The sequence below is a fragment of the Drosophila grimshawi genome, unplaced genomic scaffold (genome assembly GCF_018153295.1).
Source record: "Drosophila grimshawi isolate 15287-2541.00 unplaced genomic scaffold, ASM1815329v1 contig_848, whole genome shotgun sequence".
Lineage (NCBI taxonomy): Eukaryota > Metazoa > Arthropoda > Insecta > Diptera > Drosophilidae > Drosophila > Drosophila grimshawi.
In genome coordinates this window covers 4,946,365-4,969,196 of record NW_025063692.1, presented here as the reverse complement: position 1 = coordinate 4,969,196, position 22,832 = coordinate 4,946,365, and the positions used below count along the sequence as shown (strand labels likewise).

General features: G+C 38.9%; 6 protein-coding genes across 14 annotated transcripts; 2 read left to right on the top strand and 4 right to left on the bottom strand.

Annotated features, from left to right (window-relative positions):
- Positions 1-385: 385 nt before the first annotated feature.
- LOC6566269 (ataxin-1) lies at positions 386-1,675 on the bottom strand. Its single transcript, XM_001991976.2, has 2 exons — positions 869-1,675; positions 386-802 (listed from the first exon to the last, which is right to left on the bottom strand). Exons 1-2 carry the CDS (start codon positions 1,127-1,129, stop codon positions 425-427), a joined length of 639 nt encoding a protein of 212 aa, XP_001992012.1. The 5' UTR covers positions 1,130-1,675; the 3' UTR covers positions 386-424.
- Positions 1,676-1,926: 251 nt separating this feature from the next.
- On the bottom strand, positions 1,927-4,439 carry LOC6566268 (probable dolichyl pyrophosphate Glc1Man9GlcNAc2 alpha-1,3-glucosyltransferase). The gene is made up of 4 exons (XM_001991975.3): positions 4,291-4,439; positions 3,304-4,215; positions 2,605-2,715; positions 1,927-2,538 (listed from the first exon to the last, which is right to left on the bottom strand). The coding sequence occupies exons 1-4, from the start codon at positions 4,356-4,358 to the stop codon at positions 2,100-2,102; spliced, it is 1,530 nt and encodes a 509-aa protein (XP_001992011.1). The 5' UTR covers positions 4,359-4,439; the 3' UTR covers positions 1,927-2,099.
- Positions 4,440-4,562: 123 nt separating this feature from the next.
- On the top strand, positions 4,563-6,307 carry LOC6566267 (WD repeat-containing protein 18). Its single transcript, XM_001991974.2, has 2 exons — positions 4,563-5,487; positions 5,563-6,307. Exons 1-2 carry the CDS (start codon positions 4,720-4,722, stop codon positions 6,214-6,216), a joined length of 1,422 nt encoding a protein of 473 aa, XP_001992010.1. The 5' UTR covers positions 4,563-4,719; the 3' UTR covers positions 6,217-6,307.
- On the bottom strand, positions 6,293-6,845 carry LOC6566266 (UPF0184 protein CG14818). The gene is made up of 2 exons (XM_001991973.3): positions 6,665-6,845; positions 6,293-6,569 (listed from the first exon to the last, which is right to left on the bottom strand). The coding sequence occupies exons 1-2, from the start codon at positions 6,741-6,743 to the stop codon at positions 6,349-6,351; spliced, it is 300 nt and encodes a 99-aa protein (XP_001992009.1). The 5' UTR covers positions 6,744-6,845; the 3' UTR covers positions 6,293-6,348.
- A 441-nt stretch (positions 6,846-7,286) lies between these two features.
- On the top strand, positions 7,287-9,479 carry LOC6566265 (5-demethoxyubiquinone hydroxylase, mitochondrial). The gene is made up of 3 exons (XM_001991972.2): positions 7,287-7,370; positions 8,614-9,151; positions 9,217-9,479. The coding sequence occupies exons 2-3, from the start codon at positions 8,648-8,650 to the stop codon at positions 9,373-9,375; spliced, it is 663 nt and encodes a 220-aa protein (XP_001992008.1). The 5' UTR covers positions 7,287-7,370; positions 8,614-8,647; the 3' UTR covers positions 9,376-9,479.
- On the bottom strand, positions 7,521-21,243 carry LOC6566279 (protein shifted). 9 transcript variants are annotated; one of them, XM_043216020.1, is made up of 8 exons: positions 21,200-21,243; positions 11,883-12,343; positions 11,093-11,350; positions 10,838-11,032; positions 9,605-9,805; positions 8,419-8,514; positions 8,143-8,340; positions 7,521-7,777 (listed from the first exon to the last, which is right to left on the bottom strand). In XM_043216020.1, exons 2-8 carry the CDS (start codon positions 12,337-12,339, stop codon positions 7,755-7,757), a joined length of 1,428 nt encoding a protein of 475 aa, XP_043071955.1. In that variant the 5' UTR covers positions 12,340-12,343; positions 21,200-21,243; the 3' UTR covers positions 7,521-7,754. The 9 variants fall into 9 exon arrangements, with proteins under 9 accessions (XP_043071955.1, XP_032594567.1, XP_032594569.1 ...); XM_032738676.1 differs by having other exon boundaries at positions 21,114-21,226; XM_032738678.1 differs by having other exon boundaries at positions 9,605-9,793; positions 10,889-11,032; positions 21,114-21,219.
- Positions 21,244-22,832: the final 1,589 nt, after the last annotated feature.

Below are 22,832 nucleotides of genomic sequence, written 5' to 3'. Positions count from 1 at the left end.
AGTTGCGCAAGTGTGTCGTCAAAAAAACAGTAGAACCGTTAACAGCCATAACCGCAATTCGAATTCAAATGATGTTGTTCTGGAGTTGGTTTTTTTTCACATTTAAAATATCAAATGCAGATGGTTTTTTTTTACATATATATATATATATATAAATTTAATTTTTAAGACTTATTGTTCAAAATGTTGTAAATATACTTTTTGCGTTCAATTCAAATAATTTAACGTTTAACAGCTTAGTTTACTAAAGTAATCAATAAATTCGTATGTCTACATTACGTTGGAAGCTTTCTTTTTTTTGCACTGCGTATATATGTTTGGGATTAAAAGCTTTGGCATGTTGAATATGAGTAGCATTTTTAAATTTCAAAGCTACTGCTACAAAAAAAAAATATATATATATTCTACTCAACAGTTTAGATATTTAGTTTTGCTTATTATCCCCCATCATCTGAGAGTAGTTGGAAACATAATTGACCATCTGAGCATTAGGTTCAAATTGCATTCGGGATGGATTTGGGCCGTATCCATAACTCAAGTCGATTGGTTCCAAAGCATCCGGGAAATTCGGCCCTGGCATCGGTGCTGAGACGAATGCAGCTGGTTGTCGGGATGGTGGTGGTGGCGATGGTATTGGTGGTGATGGTGCATCATCATGCGGACCCAGCGACAAACAAATGTCGCCCACCTGCAGCAGCTGGCAATTGAGCTGAAAGAGCTGGTGCGATAACTGTGGATTGCAAGAGGCCCAACCCTGGCCATACACAAATATCGGATGCCACGACTGCACGGTTAGATGAATCTAAATCCCCAATCTCATCAATTAATCATGTTTCTCAATCCGGAATCAGCTCAAGCCAGCACCTACCTTGGCATAATTGTTGTCATAGCTAAAGGTTATAGCAGCGACTTGGGGACATTGGCCATTCACATCAATTTTCACAACGGTCGCCTCCTTAACGTACTGCTGGCTGCGCATCGCGGACTGAATGAAGTCTTCGGTGCGTATATCCTCGACACGTCGGAGATAGCCATTGGATAGCTCAATGTGGGTGCCCCTCTTAAAGCAGGCGCTCGCCTCAATTGTCACATTGCTGAGATCAATAAAAGTGCCTGTTTCATTCAACATGTTGCCGCTTGTAATTGGTTGCGACAGTGGCTCAAGAATGTTTTGTGCAGCAATTGCTTGCACTGGATGCTTGATGCGTACACACGACTTGTTCACTGGAGTTGCACTTGAATAGTGTCCCGAATCGAAACTTGCACTGCTTGTTGCATTGATTCAATTGCGTGGTGCGTGTTCTCGGAATTTCCAGGGATACTCGGCGCAGCCAGCGCACACGTTTTTTTTTCAGCTGTTTACCTGTTGTTTTATGACCCATTCCGCCCACTAATACAACTGTCACTGCCAGTGGCACTACGCCCACTCCCACACCCCGCCTCACAGGCCACTCGAATCGTGTTCATAGCAACAGGTAAGCGCGAGTGCTTTTCACAATGCCAGCCCGAAGCAATTACCTGAATCCGTCTTTCGTCGTCAACCGTTGCCAAGGGATGCGCTCGCCTGGCCGACCCGACGACAGCTGTCCCGGCGCCGCGACATGGAAATAACCATACGTATTTGTATGGGGATGAGCAGGTTGCGTTTGGTATTGCATCTTATGCGCCAGGCGCCCTGGCCACCACCAAAATACGCATGTTCAGCGTAAGATGTGTGTTGTTGTTGTTCTTCTACATACATATAAGAAAAGTATATTTATAAATATAGTAGGACTATAAGTTGGCTTTACACAAAATAATTCAATTTTGATAAATGAAAAAATATATATATTTTGATAAATAATGTGAACAATAAGCTGGCTTTGTGTAAATAAATATTTTTGGTAAATTAAAAAAAGAAAAGAAAAACGCCTCCTTTAACAAATGTTTCACTTTCATTCAAAATAACATTTTTTTATTTTCTGATTTTAAGTTAGAATTGCTCAACGATCAGCATATATACTTGATGGATTCCTAAGATGTGGTGAAAAAATTATAATACTTTCCCCTCCGGGATATCATCCATGACCAGTAGCAACTGCATTTAACAGGAAACAAATTTATTTAATTTTACGTTTCCTTTTAGATTTGATTTGCGTGTTGCGTCGCTTCCGACAGCCGCGCCACGTGAAGTCCAATGCGTAGATATAGTATCGTAGATAGAAATATATCACCCCAAGAGCGGCATACACAGAGGTGAGTAAATGTGGCATGAAGGGCAATCTCAAGTGCAAGCCCAGCGGGCGACTGATTATGTGTTCATACACTGGTATTGCAATGAAACCGACAATATACATCCACTCAAACAGGTGAAAGGTGAGCTTGTTGTCATATAATTGCCGCAATTGGCCATACATCATGGCCATGTAGGACATATAGAGAGAATAGCGTAGCACCAGCAGATCCACATCGAAGAGCAGCGGGAACAGCGAGAAATAGCCAGCAACGGACAGTATGAATACAAATTTTGCATCCCGACAATCCACAACAGCAAGCAGACTATTGACAAAATCCATTAAACACTTATAGCAGGTAATTCAGAGATCTATTGCAGAACACACTCACCTCAGCGGTATCAGGCACATCAGTATCGCCTTCTCATGGACATGCCAGCCAAAAATGAAGGAGCTGCAGGCACACAGAACCACAGCACGCATAAACACCAATTTCGCATGCCTGCCAAATACATAAAATAAAAAATAAAAATTCACAAATGAAGTTTTTAAATACAATTGTAATTTCTCGATAACTGCCTACGACTCTCATAAATCGATACAAATCGATCTGCGATAGCAATAAAAGACACAAATGCTGTTAAAAATTTCATTAGGATCTGATAAGATAAGCAAATTGAACTGACCAATAATTTTAGGGTAAATGAAAACCTGTTGTTAAGAAAATTAATAATAAAAAGTACAAATTATTTTTTAGCTCAGAGGGAAGTAATTCAACTTGCTGTTTGAATTTTAAAAACTTTGTTAAGTCTTTGTATAAATATTAAGTCTAAAAATACTATTCCTTAATAATAATATACGTAATAAGCTACTATAAGAATTCTTCATTTTCTAAAATTAAGAAAAATCGATCCTGAAATTCGAAAGTGCAAAACCCTGGTTTTCAGAAATCGACAACTATACATTTTTTAGAAATTTACTTTCTGAATAATATGGTGACTAACTATTGGCGCCAAATGTATGGAAATTTACTAAAATATAGTGCAATTTTTTTTGTACAACCAAAACAATAATTGAGTGAGTGACTTACTCTTTGGATGACGTGAAGAGCTTCAGCAGAATGGGGAGCATGAATAGCACAGTGAGGGCAAAGGTAATGGACGGTGTTATGGTGGGCAGCACGAGATGTTGCACTTCCTGGACGAGTCCTGAGCTGGTCGAGCTGTTACCAGCAGTTGGCTGGCGTCCCAAGACGCTGGCTGCCACTTTATCGGCGGTGTTATAGAGGGCCCAGATATTGGGTGCCCAATAGGCGTGGGTGAGGCCACGCTTGAAAGGAAAGAGGCGCGACATCAGCTGTGGCAACTGCTGCCAGAAGGGGCCCAAGGAGAGAGCGAACGGTGTCAGACCAACGGCCAGCAGCTTGAGCATCGATTGTACAAAATTCTGCTTTTCGAGGCAATAGAACTTCAACAGATAAACGGCAAAGGCGGGCGCCATATAAAGGAATATATGTTTGAAGTTCAGCAGCACGGCAAAGGCAAAAGCGCTCCACAGATAACGTTGTCGCATCAATGCCGCAATGCTCAGCAGGAGCAGGCCAAACAGGAAGCCATTATACTGAAAGTGTATGTGATCCACAAAAATCAGGCCCACATTCAACAGCAGAAACATGGAGCCGGCAATGTGCTTCTGCGTTGCATGGACGACACCCATGGCGGAGAGAGAGCAGCGCACGCCTAGCACATAGATAACATCCATGACAATCACCGAAATGCGCTGAAAATGCACCGTTCGCGTCGAGGCATAATTCAGATTTTGTACGATTAGCATTTGGGGATCAACATATTTGGCCCACTGCGACAGCAGCCATTCAAAGTAGGCAAAGAACGGCGGATAATCAAGCGTCCATTCGCTCGTCTCATCCAAATACCAGTGATCCAACGGCAGACTGTGCGTTATGGCCAACCAGTTGCGATGCACCTCAAAGTCTGTCGAATAGCTGTAATGGCAATTTGCATTCAATGTTTGATTGATTGTGTGTGATTTGATGGTCTGTGTCTGTGTTTGTACTTACTAAGCGGGAATAAGCAGCACTTTGAGTGCTGAGCTTATGGTAACTAGTTGCCAAAAATAGCCGCTCATTCTTTTGCTGTTGGCCTTATCATTGGTAACTATTTATTTATATTTGTCCACAGCTCACACGCGCTCGTTGCTTCAAAAATATCGATAACAAACGAAAACGCCGGCTCATGGCGTGGTGAATTGATGATTGTACGTCGCCTGTTGAGGTACCTGTTAGGCAGCTGTTAAGTACCTGTTAAGTAGCTGTTAAGTTTGGTCTGCTGTGCAGTTTGGTCGCAGCCCTCTAACTCAACCATGCGCTGGCAGTGTGACCAGCGTTGTTTCGTTGTCTCTTCTTTCTCAGCGCAAGTTCACACTAAACCTACCGTTTTGTTTACTTCGTGTGCACGACGCACGTGTGCTTCTTTTTGGCATTTGAGTGATGGGCGACGTTAGCGAGGCATTATTTGTAAGCACATTGGACAATGAGCGGGCCTCGTGCTGTGTGCAGGACCTGCGCACGGGCACCGACCTGATGCGATACAAAGGCGGCGGCACAATGCAGCCGCACAGCCTGCAAATGCTCGAGAACCATTTTATGATTGCAGCAAATAGCACAAAACCGTTGTTGCACGTATGGCCCATCAATGGACAGGAGCAGATGGCCAACATCCGATATGTGGTGGCCGGCAGAGTGAGCGCATTGGCAGTAACACCAGACAGTGGCTTCCTCATTGCCGGCATACAGGAGACAATCTATGTGTGGCATTTGAGCACTGGCCGACTTTTGAATACGCTCGCCAAGCATTATCAGCCTGTCACCTGCATCCGGTTCACCGACAATGGCGAACACTTTGCCACCGCCGGCAAAGATGGTGCCGTCCTCATCTGGAATCTGACTCGCACCACAGCTCCACTGGGTTGCAGCGACAGCGAGGAGAACGCTCCGTTGTACAGCTTCAATGATCACGGCCTGGCTGTCACCGATGTCCATATTGGAGTGGGCGGCATTCGAGCCTTCATGTACACCGTCTCCTTGGATCGCTGCTGTAAGGTGTACGATCTCAGCGATGGCACATTGCTCCTCAATGTCGTCTTTCCCGTTGCCCTGCACAGCGTCGTTGTGGACAGGCTGGAGACAAGCGTCTACGTTGGCACCGATGACGGTCAGGTGCTCATCTTTCGCATGGACAAAGTGCCGCGCATGAGGGTATGCCAAGAAGTTACCACACACAAATGGAGGACATATATATATCTCTGATCGTAACTGTTTGCATATTTACAGGAATACCATCTGGAGGAGGAGGAGAGTCAATCGTTCATTGGACACACCACTGGCTCAGCAATCACATGCCTGGCGTTGTCGATGAATGCCCAGCAGCTGATCTCGGGCGGCGAGGATAAGCGCGTGTGCATCTGGGATGTGAGCAGTCGTCAGCTGATCAAGAGCATAGCTCAGCCGGGGGCGATAACCAATTTGCAAGTGCGTCAGATGAACAGCGCCCGATTCCATGCGGGTCCCAAGCCAATGAAATTCTTTGCCGACAGTCTCAAGCGGATGATCAGTCCGGCGGAGGATGATGACTACGCCATTGAGCTGCTCATCACGGGCGAATATGCGAAAGCACCCAAATTTTCCCCACCAAACTTTGATAATTGCTACGACGGCACCGACGATGCGGATAGCGTCACCATCCCTGACCTAGACGAAGAGCCATCGGCTCAAATGGCAGTCGACGAATTTGAGAATTCCTCCTTCGACGATGATGATGATAAGGATGTGAAAATGTCCGATACCAGCGAGCTGGAGAAACTACGTGCTGAAAATGCGAGACTTAAATTGGAAGTGAAGCGTTTGACCAATAAAGTCGCTCCAACTCCAAATCCAACAGCAAATCTAAAATCAGCAAAGAGGAGCAAAAAACGACGCAAAAACTAGTTCTTAAGATACTTTTTTTTTGTTTTTATGTTTAACAATTATATATATTATAAATGTCTGCTATATGCAATATAGCAAGAAAAAAAGAAAACAAAACATGTTTGGTTGACACTTGCTCCGGGTGGGTGCTTATTAGCCGTCTATCTGTCCCACCATATCGTCGTCGCCATCCTCGCTGTCATTATTTTGATGCTCCTCTGAAACATTGTCGTTTTGCTGGGTCAACTGACGGCGTATTTCGCGATTCGAGTCGAGGAGCTGGCGCAGCTGCGACAGGATGTCGTCCGTGCGCTGTTCCACAGCGTCCAAGGCACAGCTCAAAGCGTCCAAGCTCTGATTGACGTCTTCCATTTCTGCAAGCGGAGCAGGCCATTAAACAGACGGAATCAAAATCAGTGAGAATCAGGTTCAACATATAATTCACAATATATTCACTCATTCTATATACCTCGTAAATCGGCCTCCTCAACGTTTGTGCTGGAGCCATCGCCGGAGGAGGTCGGATCGTGGTTATTTCTTGGTGACATCGTTGTTATTGCTGCAAAAGCAAGGCGTCAGCTGACTTTATTTAATTGCACGCACCAACATGTGCGTAGGCACAACGTTGTTAACGGGGGTCAATTGTCTACCTCAGCAATTTAAAACAAAATAATTAAACAGAAACTATTCCCGTTACAGTTATTCTGTAAAGTTTGGAAAACAAATTATAGTCGAGTTGATCACATGCTATGTGTTGACTACGCTCATGTTTTAGGGATGGTGCACATTTCGATACAGCTATCGACCACCAACTAATTCAAAATGTCATATCGACGAAAGCTGTCCGTTATTATTAAAAGCTTATAAATCAATTTCTAAGATGAATGCCTGTTATTTCAAGTGATCTAAATTGGCCGATATACATTGGTTGCTATATCACATTATTAATTTGCTATACAAACTGCACAATTAAAACCGATTCATCCTTTCGATATTCTCGATTGTTCGATCGATGCTGATGTTGCTCAGTTACAGCAACACAGCACTTCTCCCGACACCTTACAACACTAGAAATCAGCCGGCCTTAATAACAAAAGGAAAACATTCCGTGTTGTCGTGATTTCCTGGTGCTTATTGCATAAAGAATTTGTATTGACAATTTTAAACTGATACAAGTAAGTAAAAAAAAAAGGGGAACATGTGTGTGATAATAGAGAAGCTATTTATTAGCATTTGCAGTCATTTGTCACGACAACGCTGTACACAATAATCTTGCAATGCAAAGAACGCATTTGTTGATGCTTTCAAATTGAGACACTTTGACGTTTTTTTTTTCTGTGTGGGTTTATTTATTAAAGAATTTTAAATTACAAAAAAATTTGTATCACAATTAGTATTATTTTGTTTTCTGTCCATTTAATTTTTAAATAGTATAATTGTTTTGATGCTACGAGCCCAAGCTAGTTGTTGATTTTGTTTTTTGTTTTTTTTTTTCAATGTGTATGTTTACATTTCACATTTTTAGGTACGCGCTTCCATTTTGGGCCCAGCGCTAGCGTTCAGTGCGCACGATTTGGAAAGCCTGCAGAAAGAAAGAGAACGAGAGACAGAGAGAGAGAGAGATTATGATTAGCAATTGAACAAGTAGAATGCTAGCCTGCACTTAGCCCCTTCATGGTGTATCTATATAGTATGAGATGGCGTGCTACCTGTTGAACAGCTGTTAAGCAGCAGACGAACGACTTTTTAGGTACAGTTACTTGTGTTTATATATTTTGATAGTAGAAATTAAATGAAGTTACTGTTAAGACTGGTACCTCAAAATAGCTCATATTACACCATGCCATGCACTTGGCCATAGCGTATCAGAGCTCTTTATCTTCTTCTTCGTGCTCCCTTCTGCCCGTTGCATACATTTGAAAGGGTATTTTGGACTGTGGCACTTACGACGTCGACAATGGCGTCCTTGATAGCCATCCTGGCAACGGCACTCTTTGTTGCCCAGGCAGTGGCCATTGCTGCACTTGCAGGTGGATCGCTGCTTCCGTCCAATCTCGCAATGATCGCCGCGCAGTCCGTTTGGACAGCGGCACAAATTGTTACCAATGCAGCGGCCACCGTTTTTACAGGGAATTACGCATTTGGCTATATGAAACAAATAAACAAACAATCCAATCATCTTATAATTCAGAGTGTATGAGAGTGATTTTGACGCATACTCACAGTATTCACAGTGCAGGCCATAATATCCCTTGGAGCACTGGCATTTGTCCTTTTGTATGCATTTGCCGCCATTCAAGCACTTCTCCTTGCAAATACCTGATGGGAAGCAATCAGCAATAACGATTATTTAAACGAGTTTCGATTTCGATTATTAGCTATGTGAGCAACTCAATAATTGACGCATTTTAATTGCAGTTCCATTGGATAAAGCAAACGATAGACGGACAGAATGTATAGGAAGGCGTGTGCCTCCAGCGTGCAGCTGATGCACATCTCAATGCCCACAATTCGTTGCAACAGGACCACTAGCAGCAGCACCACCACCGCCACCCATAAAGAGCAATCAGCACCACCGCCACCATTGCGTCCACGTGCAAATGCTTTGACCGATGAGATCATACGTGTCGATCATGCTGGCGAATTGGGCGCCGATCGCATCTATGCGGGCCAGATGGCCATCTTGGGCAGTGGGCCGATGGGCAAGACAATTGAGCATATGTGGGAGCAAGAGAAATGTCATCGGGCGCAATTCGAGGAGCTGATACGGCGGCATCGGGTCCGACCCACCATAATGACGCCCATTTGGAATGTGGCTGCGTTTGCGCTGGGCGCCGGCACCGCCCTCCTTGGCGAGAAGGCGGCAATGGCGTGCACCGTTGCCGTGGAGACGGTCATCGTCGAGCACTACAACGATCAATTACGTCAGATTATGGAATCACCCAATCCGGATAAGGTCAATTACACACTCTTTTTATTTCAATTGCAATTATTGATTGATTTTCTTAATACTCTTTGCAGGAGCTGCTTGAGACAATTACAAAATTTCGTGACGAAGAACAGGAGCATCATGATACGGGCATTGATTGCGGCGCCGAGCAGGCGCCCTTCTACAAGGCTATCACCGAAGTGATCAAGTTTGGCTGCAAAACGGCCATAAACATATCGAAAAAGATCTAAATCGAAGCCACCAGGAAAAATGTCACCAAATTGTTAACGTGTTTTTTTTACAGCAAAAATCTGATTGTCAACCATTAAATATATAATAATAATATATAATATATATATGTACAGTTTCGAAAAAAATAATAGCACCACTGATTCTTTGTCCTTAAACTTTAAAAATTTAAACAAATTTGAGATGATGCCAATATTTTGTTCGCAACTATAGATGTATGTCTGTACTTACCGCCCTCGCACTGTGTGCCCTGATAGCCCTCCGGGCAGGTGCAGACCGATGGCGCCGTACAATTGCCACCGTTCAGACATTGCGGAAAACAGAAGGCCGTCTCACAGTACTGGCCAGTGTATCCCACTTTGCATTTGCAAATGTGTTGCTCATTGCAATAACCGTTTTTGCCACATTTCAAACTGCATTCTGGATCGGGAGCTTAAGTTTTTTTAGTTTAGTTCGATCGTTTGTATTTATGTATATATATATTTACATATACATATATATATATATATATATATCTGTATATATATATATATATGTATATATACGCATATGTTGGTGTGTGTAAAATTGTGTCTTCAATAAGCCAAGCTAAGGTTTTGCAAAAATACTTGACGCATTTACATAATTACTATGCGCAATGAGCGAAGCGAGTGAGTCCGTGAGAGAGTGAGAGAGATGATGGCGAGAGCGATAAAGCCGAAGACAAGTGAAAGACAGAGAAAGCAAAACTGTGCTCAAATGTCAATTATACGTAAAAGCAAAGAAGTGATGATGATAGGTGATATATATATATATATATATATATATAATAGTTATAGTAATAAAATGTTGTTACAATAGAAATCGCTCAAGACAATTTATAACTAGATAAGATCACAGTAGTCGTTCAAAAACAAAAACAAAAAAAAAATAGATTTTAGAGTTGATGCTTAGAATAGATTAAAAAATATATACAACGTTGCCGTCCTTCCAATGATCGATATCGGACAAAGCTAACACAGCAGCTTGGTCGATTTTTGTTTGTTAAAATACACAGAAAAAGATTCAGCAGGTTTATAATCTGCTTGGATGTTTTGGTTCCGATATGATAGTATCAGTTCCGTTAGAGAAGGCTTCTAGTCATCTATCTTTCAAGTTTAGTAACCTCAGCTGTTACATTCAAAATAAATGTTTCTTTCATACGTTATTTGAAATGTTTTGATTGATATAAAGTCCAATTTAAAGAAAATACATATTTCATATTCCAAATGAAAGTTTTCATCTTCGATCGACTACTGCAATTTCAAATATATAGAAAAATAACTAAGAAAAATTGTACTCAACAAATGTAGTGAAAAGTGTAAAATAAAAAATAGAAAATGATCCGTTTAGTTGATAAATGCTTAAGCGTTTTCTAGCGTATATATATACATATTCGTTTTAAGTTTGATATAAAGCATTTGATTGACTTTTCATATACACTACCTTGCAAAGTTGTTAGTGAAGTAGGGTTGGAAGCGTCTATATCATACACACCTCTATGTGCGCATTCCTTTTTGAAGTTGAGACGGATGGGTGTGCCCGGCAATGGTTTATTCTTGCGAGTCTGTATCTTTAGGCCCACATTGAAGGATGCGGTGCCCGAGCTGTTTCCGGTGCAGGGCAGGAATATGCTAAAATCTAGCTTAGATTGATATAAATATTGTGGCTACTGCACACATGCACATTCACATCACTTACTTTTCTGCTCCTGCGGTATGCGACCGCTCTTATTGATGGAGAGCGTCGGCGCCTTCAGAATGCTCTCGTCCATCGTTTGCAACCGATCGAAATCGTAGAAATACTTGCGTCTGCCCGACTTCCACGTGAAGTTCACATAGTTCACTTCCGACGGTATCACCAGATAGTTGTACACGGTCGTGTCGCGCATCTCGTTCGTCACCCGACCATTGTGAATGGCATAGATGCGATCCGAGTAGCCCTGCGGAAAGTACAGCGCTGCCCCGGGCAGGATTGCCCCAAATTGATTAGTTCAGATCATCAGAATGCTTCAATTTTATACTCAGAAAACAAATTGCTCTAAATTTTTAGTAAATCGCCCTAAAAACTATGAAGTTTTTCTTGTTTTTAGAAATAATTTCTAAATATTAGAAGAAAAAAATTGGCCTAAATCGACTCGCAAACCAAAATAACGAGAGAGAGCAAGTAATTTTGAGTCCTGGCTTACTAACCAAATAATGCAGCTACGGCAAGTTGCTCAAACGTTTCAGAAAGGATCTGTGCTATCGAACCGGTTCATAGTGGAAGTCAAAAGTGATCAAATTTCTCAATACATAAAAAAAACTTGCCATATTTTTGGGATTGTCGATTTTTTCTAAATCATTCTTAATTTTTGAAATATCTTTCCCAATATGTAGAAATAATTTACAAGAAAGAAAAAAACAAGAAAAAACTTTCTATTTCTTATGGCGATTTACAAAAATTTAGGGCGATTTTGTTTCTGAGTTTATTCATATTTCAAATTACTCACCGCTCAGCATTTTGAGCTGCTGCTCGTTGATCCACAGCGAGATGCCTGCTTCCTCCATGCGATTGTGTCGATTGTTGTGATTGTTGTGATTGTTGTTGTTGTGGCTGTTGCCCTGCTGTTTCTTGCGCGGATTACGTCGATGGCCATGTGACCCCGTCCCCGTCCCCGTCCCCGTTCCTGTCCCTGGCCCGGTCGCAATACCGTTGTTGTCGTTGTCCCCAAGATTATCAATGCCATCGTCGTAGCCGTTATTGTTGTTGTTGTGCGTCTCCTCCGAGCTGGCCGAATCTCCTCGTCTATTGTTGTTGTTATTGTTACTATTGTTGTTGTTGTTGTTGTTGTTGTTGCGATTGTGTTGCTGGCGACACTCAAGATGGCCAATGCACAAAAAGGTCTGCACAATCAGCACCAGATAGAACCATTTGACAAAGCAACCGCCAAATCTCTGCTGTGGCATAGTTCTAAAATCAAAACAAAACCAAACAAAACACACACAAATCAATATTTGACTTGAGAACTGCTCAAAATGCCAAACCATTAACTAATTAAGAAGCGTTAGAAGCCCCCATTTGAAATGAAAATCGGTTAAAACGATGCAGTCGACAGTGCTCGACTAGGAAATACCCTACTTCTTAAATTCAATGTGCATTTGTTTAAACTTGGAACAAAAATATGTATAATTTTGATTGTGTTGTTTTCTATATGTGTTAAATTAAATTAAATAATTTGTATATTCGTTTCTTTGTTACTTGTATTTAATCATGTTTAATTCTTGCACTTTTACTTTTTAGAAATTTTATTCTTAATAATAGAAAATATTTTGAAAAAATCGCCATCGATTTAGAAATTTTTTATACCTAAAATTTCAAAGTTATTTATAAAAACAAGAAAAATATAATATTTTTAAGGTCGGTTTTTAGATGTAGTGCGATATTTTTTCGAATACGAGAACTTATATTCAATCGACTGAACGTGTTTGATGCTGGTCAAGAATATATATATATATAGTTTTTGAGATCGGTGATGCTGCTTCCTGCCTGTTACATACTGTTTGCAAAAGTTCAAACATACGCGTTGTGTTTGTCTATTTGGGAGATGTCCTCTTGCAGAAAAGATCATCAGCATTGAATCAATGATATTTGATTGTTTGCATTTAGTATTTGTTGACTTTTCATTTAGTTGATGTGTGGCGCATTTGCAAATATTGTTTCAAGTATTCATTAAACATTTGCGCCTTAAACCTGATTTTCCATTTGTGTATTCTGCAAACTTGAGCTATCTGCTGTTTATATATCGTCCATATCTATGCATTAAGACAGCTGTGTTTCTCCAAAACAGACTGCAGATTGGATATAAAAAGTTTTAGTATAAAGATATATACAGATATGTATATATATATATATATAATTATAATCTACAAAATTGAAAATTTGCTGGCCCATTTCTGTCAGCAATCAGCGATCGAGGCAACTTAAATGAAGCAGCTAGAAAAGTGAATGGCCATTTCTAAGGGGCAGCATGGATTTTGTGCCACTTTTTGTTGCAGCTCTGTTACTGTTGCTGTGGCCAAATATCTATAAGAAAATCAAGTGGGAACCGACTGCCGAATACTCTGACACCAGGCTAATAATATAATAATGTAATGGCGGCAACGAAGGGGGCGTGTCTTTATCTCACAACAATCAGAACAATCAATTATATTTACATTGATGCATTTTTTTATTTTATTACCAATTATTACCAATCTACGGAGAATTCTAGAATTTGTATTCCAAATTTGTGTATCACTATCTGTAAAATTGTCTACTAATATAGGCTTAATCGATACCAATGTATACCAATTTTAGGAAATGGTTTGTGGCAGGGCGTTGCCAGTCATCTGCTCTCCACAATTTGTTGACTCTGGACACTTATCGATGCATTGAGTTGCACTTGTCGCAATGTTATCGATTTCGCAGAGTCCCCTATATGCTCTACTACCTTCGGCAACACTGTGTAAATAAAACAACTAAAAAAAATTACAACAGTTGGAGGGGACAACAACAAAAAAACACACACACACACACAATGCGAACGCGATCGTTAATGGAAACTGCAGTCGCAGCACTGATCAGAGTCTGAGAGTCTGTGTGTCTCTGAGTCACAGACGGACGGAGACGGAGATGGAGATGGAGACGGAGACGGAGAAACGAAGAGAGAGAGAGAGAGACAGAGAGCAGGTACAAAGTCGTTAGCACTTGGTCTGGTGTGAAGATTTACCCAAGTCAACGAGCGACAGACGACAGAGGACAGACGACAGAGGACAGACGACAGACGACATCCGACAGAGGACAGCAGACAGACGACGCAGCGACGCAGAAATTTAACATTATGAACACAACAAAACTAAATAAATAACCACAAGAAAAGACAACTAAAAACAGCAGACCGAAGATTGCATACACTTTATGTGGTCGTCAACAAGCAAAAGATCGCCCTGAAAAATATAAAGGTTTTCTAGTTCCTCGAAATAATTCCTAAATATTGGGAAAAAATATGAAAATTTTAGAAAGGCCAAGAAGCAACAATTTTCAAATTAAATTATATGAATTAATAAACTATTTAAAATGTATACATATATGAAGCGATTGTTTCTATTAGACACATTCAGATTCGATTTTAATCCTTATGGAAAACTATATATGTAATCAGTTTTGTGACAACGATTAGAATAATTCTCAAACTGCTCAATTCGACGACAAATTCTTGAATTCATGTAGGAATCAGGGTTGATGAAGGAGCTGTAGGCTCAGAAGGGCACAATAGATCAAACTAGGACAAATTGAATGAAACCGCAGAATAATAATAATAATAATAATTATAATAACAATAATAACAATATAAGCTTAAATATCTCCTAATGTAGTATGGAGTATGAGGGCACATTTTGATTCGAATGACATTCGGTTAAAATGTTTTAAGAACCTCTCTAAAATTAAAAAAAAAAAAAAAACATTTGCTGAAATCTACAAAATCTAATAAAATATTGAGAAACACGACTTCATTTGTTTGTACCAGTAAAGCTATGAATTAATTCCATTTTAAACATATACATAAAAATATATGAGCAAAATATAATTTTGTAAAATGATTTTTAAGGGGATGGTCGCATAATGCGTGACGAAAGTACGAAGGCCTTGTTGTGAAAGCGTATACAAAAGAAGCCAGCGAACAAGTGATCGGGACAGGCCAAAAGGCAGCCGGACACACAGAGACAGACAGACTTGGCCACTTGACTTGATGGCCATTCAACAGGAGCAGGAGAAGGGCTAGCCAGAGGAGGAGGAGAAGAAGAGGGTTTGTAAGCAGAAGTTGTAGAAAACAAGTTAAGGTGTCTTAATACGATCAAGCATGGCGATTATGTGGAAACACTTGTCGATAATGACATCTGGCCTTAAATCCCCCACAACATTCAAATAAGAAATGGCATCTGCCGGGGCTATTATTACAATAATTCTAATTGTTATTATTTAAACAAATGACAAATTGGAAATGTTAAGAACACACATACACTAATTAAATGTTAAATGTTGGAAATGTTGAAAAGTGCTGTAATAAAGTGGGTAACAACTACGACCCCATCAAGTATATATATTCTTGGTCAGCAAATAACAGCAGAGTCGATCTAATTTGGAATAGAAGTTCTTAAATGCCAAACGCAGATCAAGTTGGTTAAATTGCTCGATAACCTACACCGTTTCCCTAAAATCGATAATAATCGATATGCGATATCAATAAACATCACAATTTTTAGCCCATATCTTTGGTAACTATCGAAATTCTATCGAGACTCGACTTCTACCAAATATTTAAAAATGCTTCGGTTCAGTTTATTTTTAGCGAAGAATGAGTCCGGATTTCAAAGGCTCTAATTGCTCATAAAGATAAATATATATTTATATATGTATATAATTAATTGCTATTTATATATATATATAATAACATGTATATTTATAAGAAAAGAAATGAAAGAACGCAATAGAGGGCAGCATGCCAAGTGCTTGATTCTCAGTATTAAAAATAGCTGGAATCATTTGTTTTGACTTTTCCCATTTGGATTATGTTTTTCTGTTTTTGAATTTGTACTAATTAATGGCTCAATTGATAAGCGCATGATGTGATTAGTTTGTTCGTCGATAGTCGTCTAGTCGCTGCGCGTTAGTCTATAGTATTATTTAGTACATATGCAGCGAAATCATAAAACGAGACCCAATAACACCCAACAAGGCATGGGAGAGTCACATGCGTTGCTCCAATGACGTCATACACTAGCAAAAATAACTAGCTAACTAATTGTTTTGGTGTGATATCTTATCGAATTCTTAGTAGCATTATACAGCGAAAAAAAACCAGGGAAAGCTTAAAAGCCAAGTTGTCAAACCGAGACGAATAAAGGTTCCGATTCCGGTTCCGGTTCCGATTAAGATTATTAATTTTTGCACATTTTTGTACGGTATTCGATTCCGTATTGGTGCCTAACGGTACTGCTGCCGTACCGCACCGATACAAGATGAACAGCATCGCTTTTTGTAGCTTAGAAAGCAGTCTGTCAAACCGAAACGAATTTGGATTATGGAATTTTTCCAATTTTTCTACGGTATTCGATTTCATAGTGAACGATTCCGGTACAGGTTATGAATGGGTTCCAAATTTTTTCCTTTAACTGTTCCAAAAAAATTATATATGTATATAATAAATTTCGGTTGCCTAATAATAATAATCAGTAGCAGTTACTGATTTTTTAAAAGAAATGACGTTAACGGTTCCGGTTTGACATCGCGCTCGGAAAAACTTCTCTACTATTACCATTATTTATTTTTATTTGAAATCATTTGTTCCCAAAACAAATGTGTACTACTATTTTGAACGCTGCTGTATAAAATAGAACATAATTTGAGGCAAGAACACAATAAAAACACATGCATATCTGTGGCTGTATATACATATATATATATATATATATATATATATATGTTGTTAAACTGACAAAGACAAGCGGCTAAAAAGGATCGATTAACATTTTAACGTTAAGCCAGCAACAACAGCAACAACAAAAGCAGCAGCAACAATTTGTTAGCTCTTTACGATTATTGCCTTTCTCGCACCTTATTACCAAGAAAATAAAGAAGCAACAATCACAAATAAAAACGACAACAAAAAATTCAGTGAGAACAAGAAGCTGAAAACTAGCTGACGCTCAAGTTGAAGCTGGAGTTTTGGGTTCGGAAATCGCATACTCACATGCACACACACACACACACACACACATATACACACAGACACACACACACATGCATATATATAAGTAAATATATGTATATATATATATACTGGGCACTGGAAGGCGGACAGTGTTGGAAACGAGACAGCTAGCGAGACAGGGAGAGAGCTATGATGAAAGGGTAGGGAGGGGGAGGGGAGAGTTGGCGATCATAAACAATGCATACGCAATAAAAATGACAACAACAACAACAACAACGCTTAAAAATGCAGTGCTAGAAGAAGCAGAACAAATTGTTGCCAAAAGGATGTCGACATACGCTAAGCTGAATATACATGCACATATATATATATATATATATATATATATATATACGTGTGTGTGTGTGTGTGTGCAGGAACTCGAACAATGCCAAAAGGCTGGACCTGGCCATAAAAACGTGCCTCGGGCCCGCAAACAGCACTCGGACCCAATTCACTGGCTACCGATTAAAACGATGCTAACAATAACAGCAACAACAACAACAACCAACACTTGCAGCGGTGTTTGCTTAATGAACACACACCAGACAGGCAACAACAACAACAACAACAACAATGAGAGCAGCAAAACACGACATGAGCATAAAAAAAAATAAATAAAAAAATCATCTTCAGCAAATACGCGCAAACAGGCAGGAGAAAGAAAAACAAGTAATAATGCGATAGTCGAGTGATCTCGACTAACAAATACCCTTTCAAAGTTTTGCTCTCATTTCTTATGGCAACACATAACTACATAAATACACCCGTCAAAGATATGCCAATGTATATAGTCATATATATATAGTATATCAATAAGAAACAACTCATACAAAAAACAATATTGTAAATTTGAAGTCTTTAGCTGCTATAATCTTACAGACTCCAGTCAGACGGACATGTCTATATAGAGTCGGCTGTTGATCCTGATTGAGAATACATTTACCTTATAGGGTCTTGCCAGTTACATACCCAAGCCCAAAATCATCACACACTTTTATCCATTTTCAATGGGTTCAGGGTATAAAAAAAAAATCCAAGCCGGTAAAACAGAAGGCATACTCAACTTTTGAATTCCCTGAGCAAAACTAGAAAACTTAACTTACAAAATGACGATTTACTCAAAATGAGTGCGCAACGGTTTACGACAAAAAAAAAAACGAAAGATTTCAGAACTGTAAGAGGAACAGCAATCTTACCAGTAAAGATTCAGAACCGGAGCCGAAACATTTCTTTAAGAAATAGTTACAGGAAACCAGATTATAAGTTCGTAAAGTACTATAACGAGAACAAAAATAATGGGAACCTATTCAAACCTAGACCGGAATAAATGAATACATATCTTGGTGAATTATACAAGAACTGATCGTTCCTATGACAGCTATATGATATAGTTATCCGATACGGATATTCTCTCAGTTTCATTAAAACTGTAAAACTAACTGAGTTCACATAGTTGGGAGTGGTGTGATGGACAGATAAATAGACGAATCAACGATGCTCATGAAGAATATATATACATATATATTTTATGAAGTCGGGTTGCAACGACAAGCTTAACGACAAAATGAACATTGACTTCGCAAGAGTATAATAAAAAGATGCAGCACACACATACATACGTAGAGTATAACGACTGTCTCCAAGAGTGGGCTCAAGTACCGCTGCCGACGTCGCTGCCACCGTGCAGGTTGCTGTCAAGTAGCAAAGCGCGAGACAAGCCGGCTGGCCCAAGACGACAAAACGGACGGACGGACGGGCAGACAGACGCTGCTGGGTGTAGGGGCGGGCGGCGGCGGTAAGGGTCAGTTCAATCGAACAGACGTGCAGACGCGCAGCAGCAGCAGCAGAAGCAGCAGCAGTCGAAGCAGAAGTTACTTCAGAGAAACATAACTCTGATTTCTGATATTGCGATTGTATGGTGTGTGTGTGTGTGTGTCTGTGTGTGTATTGGTGTGTGTGCATGGGCATAGCCCATTGGAGGGGGCGTCCAAGACGTTCAAATCAAAATTTAAATATATATATATATATATTTACAAATATTTAGGAACAAATCAAATTGGAAATGCTTATGCAAGAATTTAATATTATCACAAAAAGTATTCCCAAAAATGATCAGTGGGAAATCACAGTGTTCCTCTACAAAGTGAGAGAATGCAAATGCAAAGTGGGCAGAGAAACATGCTCAATTGGAACCGTTACAATAAACGGATTAAATAGTTATATGCTGTTTGCCGTTATACGTTTTGCCTTTGTTCTTCTTTCATTCGCTGTGTTAATATTAATGTGCCTCCCCCTCCATTTCTCGGTCGCCGTTAGCTAAGATCCTGCCTACGCCCATGTGTGTATGTGTTTCGTTTCGAGATCGAGAGGAGTTTTGCACAGCATTATTTCCATTTTGTTTGTCGCTGTTGCTGGCCGACTCTGCTCGCACTCACAGGAAGCGCATTCAAGTGGCCGGCCGGCAAAGCAAGGTGTCAGCAGCAACAACAACAGCAACAACAGCACCGGTTTATTTGCCTCTTGGACAATGACTTTCACGCTTTTCAAACGCGCCAAAACGCAAACAACAACATTACACACATAACTAAATACACATAAACACATACATACATATTTATATATGTGTGTGTGTGTATGTGTGCACGTACAACAAGTACAGGCTGTCCATGAGACAATGGGGCACCAACAACAAAGGCTTACAGCTAGGACAGCATACACCGCGACAAATTCCATAGCAAAAAAAATCGTTAACCAAGAATTAATCTCTATATATTTTTTTTAATTACTTGCTAGGTAAAATATGCTCCAAAATTAATCACTCTTCTTTAAATTGAATTTCAAGTGCCTTACAGATTTTTACATACCAAATGGTTTTCGGAAAATCAAAAATAATCCTTCAGTTCTGTTTTTTCGAAAATTTGATTTTTCCATATAACATTTCGCAATTAAAAAAAAAAAAACAACCACAAAAAAATATTACAGCAAGACAGGACTCCAAATAGTTCCAATATTAAGATATAATATAATTACATTAATCCCTTAAATTGTATTTAGTTTCTAGCACTTTAAAGTCCATTTGAATTTTAAAAAAAATTGTATATGAAGTTTAAATTACGCAGAGCAGCTTTCACTTTAGTTTTTTCCATTTATTCGATCCACAAATATGGTTGCCCTATTAACACTTATTTTGTGCTGTGTACTCATCTATGTGTGTGTGTGTACTTAGTACTTATACTTGAGGATCACTTAGTTCAAGCTCAGCTGATTACTTAAGCTTAACCTGAAAGCTTAATATGCGCTCTTGTTCACACACACACACACACATACACACACAGACGAGCAATTTGCGCTCAGGGTCACACACTATTGCAGAAAAAAGGGTTCGAAATTCGAACTTCGAATCGCAGTATTACGTAATTGATCAAACTGATCAATCGCTTGCCTCGATCGATCTCGTTTTTGCTTCTTAGCCGGCTTCGTTGCTTTTGTCGTCACTTTCAGTTTTTTTTTTTGATTTTGTAAGGAGCATGCAACATTATCAACAACATCATCATCATCGTCTTCATCGTTCGTGCGATCGTCCGACAGGCAATCAAGTGAATGAGGCGCACAGAGTGCATATTAATTGAACGATCGGTGGGAAACGATTGAAATCGATTGATATTATTAAACCCTTGAAAGCGGGCAGTAAGTGTTGCAAATGGCTTGTTAATTCTGCTCTTGTTGTTGTTGTTATTGTTGCTGCTGTTGTTACTGCCGCTTTTGGCGCTACAAAATATTTGGTTCTGTTCACTATTCACAATATTTATTTCCGTGATTTTCTTTGGTTTTAATTTAATTGTACATGAACAAAACATAAACACAAAACTGAAACAGACTTATGAAAAAAAAGTAGCAAGCACACACTCATAGAATTTATATTAATATTATATATACGTTTAAATTTACATTGGCTTAAATCATTAATATAACAGCAACGAAAAATAAAGGCAAGATACTGCAAACTCGCTCACAGAGGACTCTACGAGTTATACCGTTCGAAACCGTTGACGAGTATTAACTTTTTGTTGATATATCGCCGTTGAGTGTGGCCGACTCAATAAAATAGACAAAAATGTCAAAGTAGCTGTGCCTGCACTTGTATATACCGAAATTATGTTATTTAGCAGACCGTTTTGAGTTTAACAGAAAGTTTAACTTTAAGTTTGACGTGCGCGTTAGTGTTAACGTAACGTAACTGTCAAATAACATAACATCATGGCGCAGTTTGAATTCAATTCCAACGGATTGTGATCCGTTTAATATGCAATACAACACGGCTGTCGATCTGATCACGAATTACTCCTTTTCATGTGCCCCTCTTACTCGAATGTCAAATGTAATCAAAGCGTCGCAGAAAGACGCTCACGTTACACCCACTGCAAAAAATAAACTGAACACCCACGGCAAAAATATAATTACGTTTTAATTGGTGGTAATGAGTCTGTTAAAGTCAGGGGTCACTCATGGGCTCTCTCTTTCCTGCCTCCAAAAGAACCACAAATATGGCAAGCACTTTTTGGTTGCTTACTTTTCCCTAATTCGTTTTGCACTGCTTGGCGCACCACACAAATATGTACAGTTAACTGCCTGCTTCCGTTTTCATTTCTTTGGTTCATAAAAGTGATTGTTGATTTTTTTTTAAAGGAAAAATACATTTATTTTGCAGCTATATATTTCTTACGAATAAATTTATAACATTTAGTTACAAATACATTTACAATTAAAAATTGCTCTACTTGGAAAAACGAAAGTACAATTACGTGACGAAATATGAACTAATCAGTTAAGTTAAAGTTAAACATACAATACATTTACACACATATAACTAAACAAAAAAAAAAAAAAACAGGAAAAAAATTGGAGATTATTTAAGATTAGCTTATTCATCAAGTTTTCTATGTTTTGTTGTTGTTGCTGCTGTAATATCTTTAAAGTTTAAGATTTTTTTCAAATTTTTTTTCGTTTTTGTTTTACAAATAGATTATAAATACAATTACATTTACATACATACATAAGTTGTTTGCTCGTTTGTTTTGTTTTGTTTGTTTGTTTTTTTTTTTTTTATAAAAAAAAGTGTGGATGTTCTCGAAATATACATCAAAAATCGATAACAGGCACATACAAAGCAATGACTAAATCAGATATCGGATACACAATGCTGCGCATATAAATGTGTACACTTATGCATATTTCTATTCATATATGTATAAATATATATATTTATATATTTATACATAGGTAGTTAGTTAGTTTGGTAGGTTTAAATTTTGATTCATTAGGTTTATATATATATATATATATATATATATATACATATATTATATATATATATTTATAATATAGTATATAGCAGTATGTATGTGTGTGTATTGGTACATGCAACTTTGCTAAAGTTTCTCGTTTATAACAATTTCCAGTACAAATAATCGTGTTTGTTTAGATTTTTTGGTAAGATACATGAAATACTGCTACATATATCCTAAAGACAGTCTTGTTTCTATGTGCGTATGTGTGTGTGTGTGTTTGTTTGTGTATATATATTTATATATATATATATATACATATATGTAGCTGATAGATAGCAGTTATAGAGCGCTCTCTGCTACATATACAGATATATATATA

Excerpts from the sequence above, each read along its gene's own strand:
- LOC6566267 (XM_001991974.2), top strand. The coding sequence starts at position 4,720 with ATGGGCGACGTTAGCGAGGCATTATTTGTAAGCACATTGGACAATGAG. Across the intron at positions 5,488-5,562 it reads ACAAAGTGCCGCGCATGAGG|GAATACCATCTGGAGGAGGA; the intron begins GTATGCCAAGAA and ends GCATATTTACAG.
- LOC6566269 (XM_001991976.2), bottom strand. The coding sequence starts at position 1,129 with ATGTTGAATGAAACAGGCACTTTTATTGATCTCAGCAATGTGACAATT. Across the intron at positions 803-868 it reads ATGACAACAATTATGCCAAG|ATTCATCTAACCGTGCAGTC; the intron begins GTAGGTGCTGGC and ends TTGGGGATTTAG.
- LOC6566266 (XM_001991973.3), bottom strand. The coding sequence starts at position 6,743 with ATGTCACCAAGAAATAACCACGATCCGACCTCCTCCGGCGATGGCTCC. Across the intron at positions 6,570-6,664 it reads TGAGGAGGCCGATTTACGAG|AAATGGAAGACGTCAATCAG; the intron begins GTATATAGAATG and ends CTCCGCTTGCAG.
- LOC6566268 (XM_001991975.3), bottom strand. The coding sequence starts at position 4,358 with ATGAGCGGCTATTTTTGGCAACTAGTTACCATAAGCTCAGCACTCAAA. Across the intron at positions 4,216-4,290 it reads GTGCTGCTTATTCCCGCTTA|CTATTCGACAGACTTTGAGG; the intron begins GTAAGTACAAAC and ends TTGCCATTACAG. Across the intron at positions 2,716-3,303 it reads CTCTTCACGTCATCCAAAGA|GCATGCGAAATTGGTGTTTA; the intron begins GTAAGTCACTCA and ends TGTATTTGGCAG.
- LOC6566279 (XM_032738673.1), bottom strand. The coding sequence starts at position 12,339 with ATGCCACAGCAGAGATTTGGCGGTTGCTTTGTCAAATGGTTCTATCTG. Across the intron at positions 11,351-11,882 it reads GCAGCTCAAAATGCTGAGCG|CGCTGTACTTTCCGCAGGGC; the intron begins GTGAGTAATTTG and ends TGCCCGGGGCAG. Across the intron at positions 11,033-11,092 it reads CATACCGCAGGAGCAGAAAA|ATTTTAGCATATTCCTGCCC; the intron begins GTAAGTGATGTG and ends AATCTAAGCTAG.
- LOC6566265 (XM_001991972.2), top strand. The coding sequence starts at position 8,648 with ATGTATAGGAAGGCGTGTGCCTCCAGCGTGCAGCTGATGCACATCTCA. Across the intron at positions 9,152-9,216 it reads AATCACCCAATCCGGATAAG|GAGCTGCTTGAGACAATTAC; the intron begins GTCAATTACACA and ends TACTCTTTGCAG.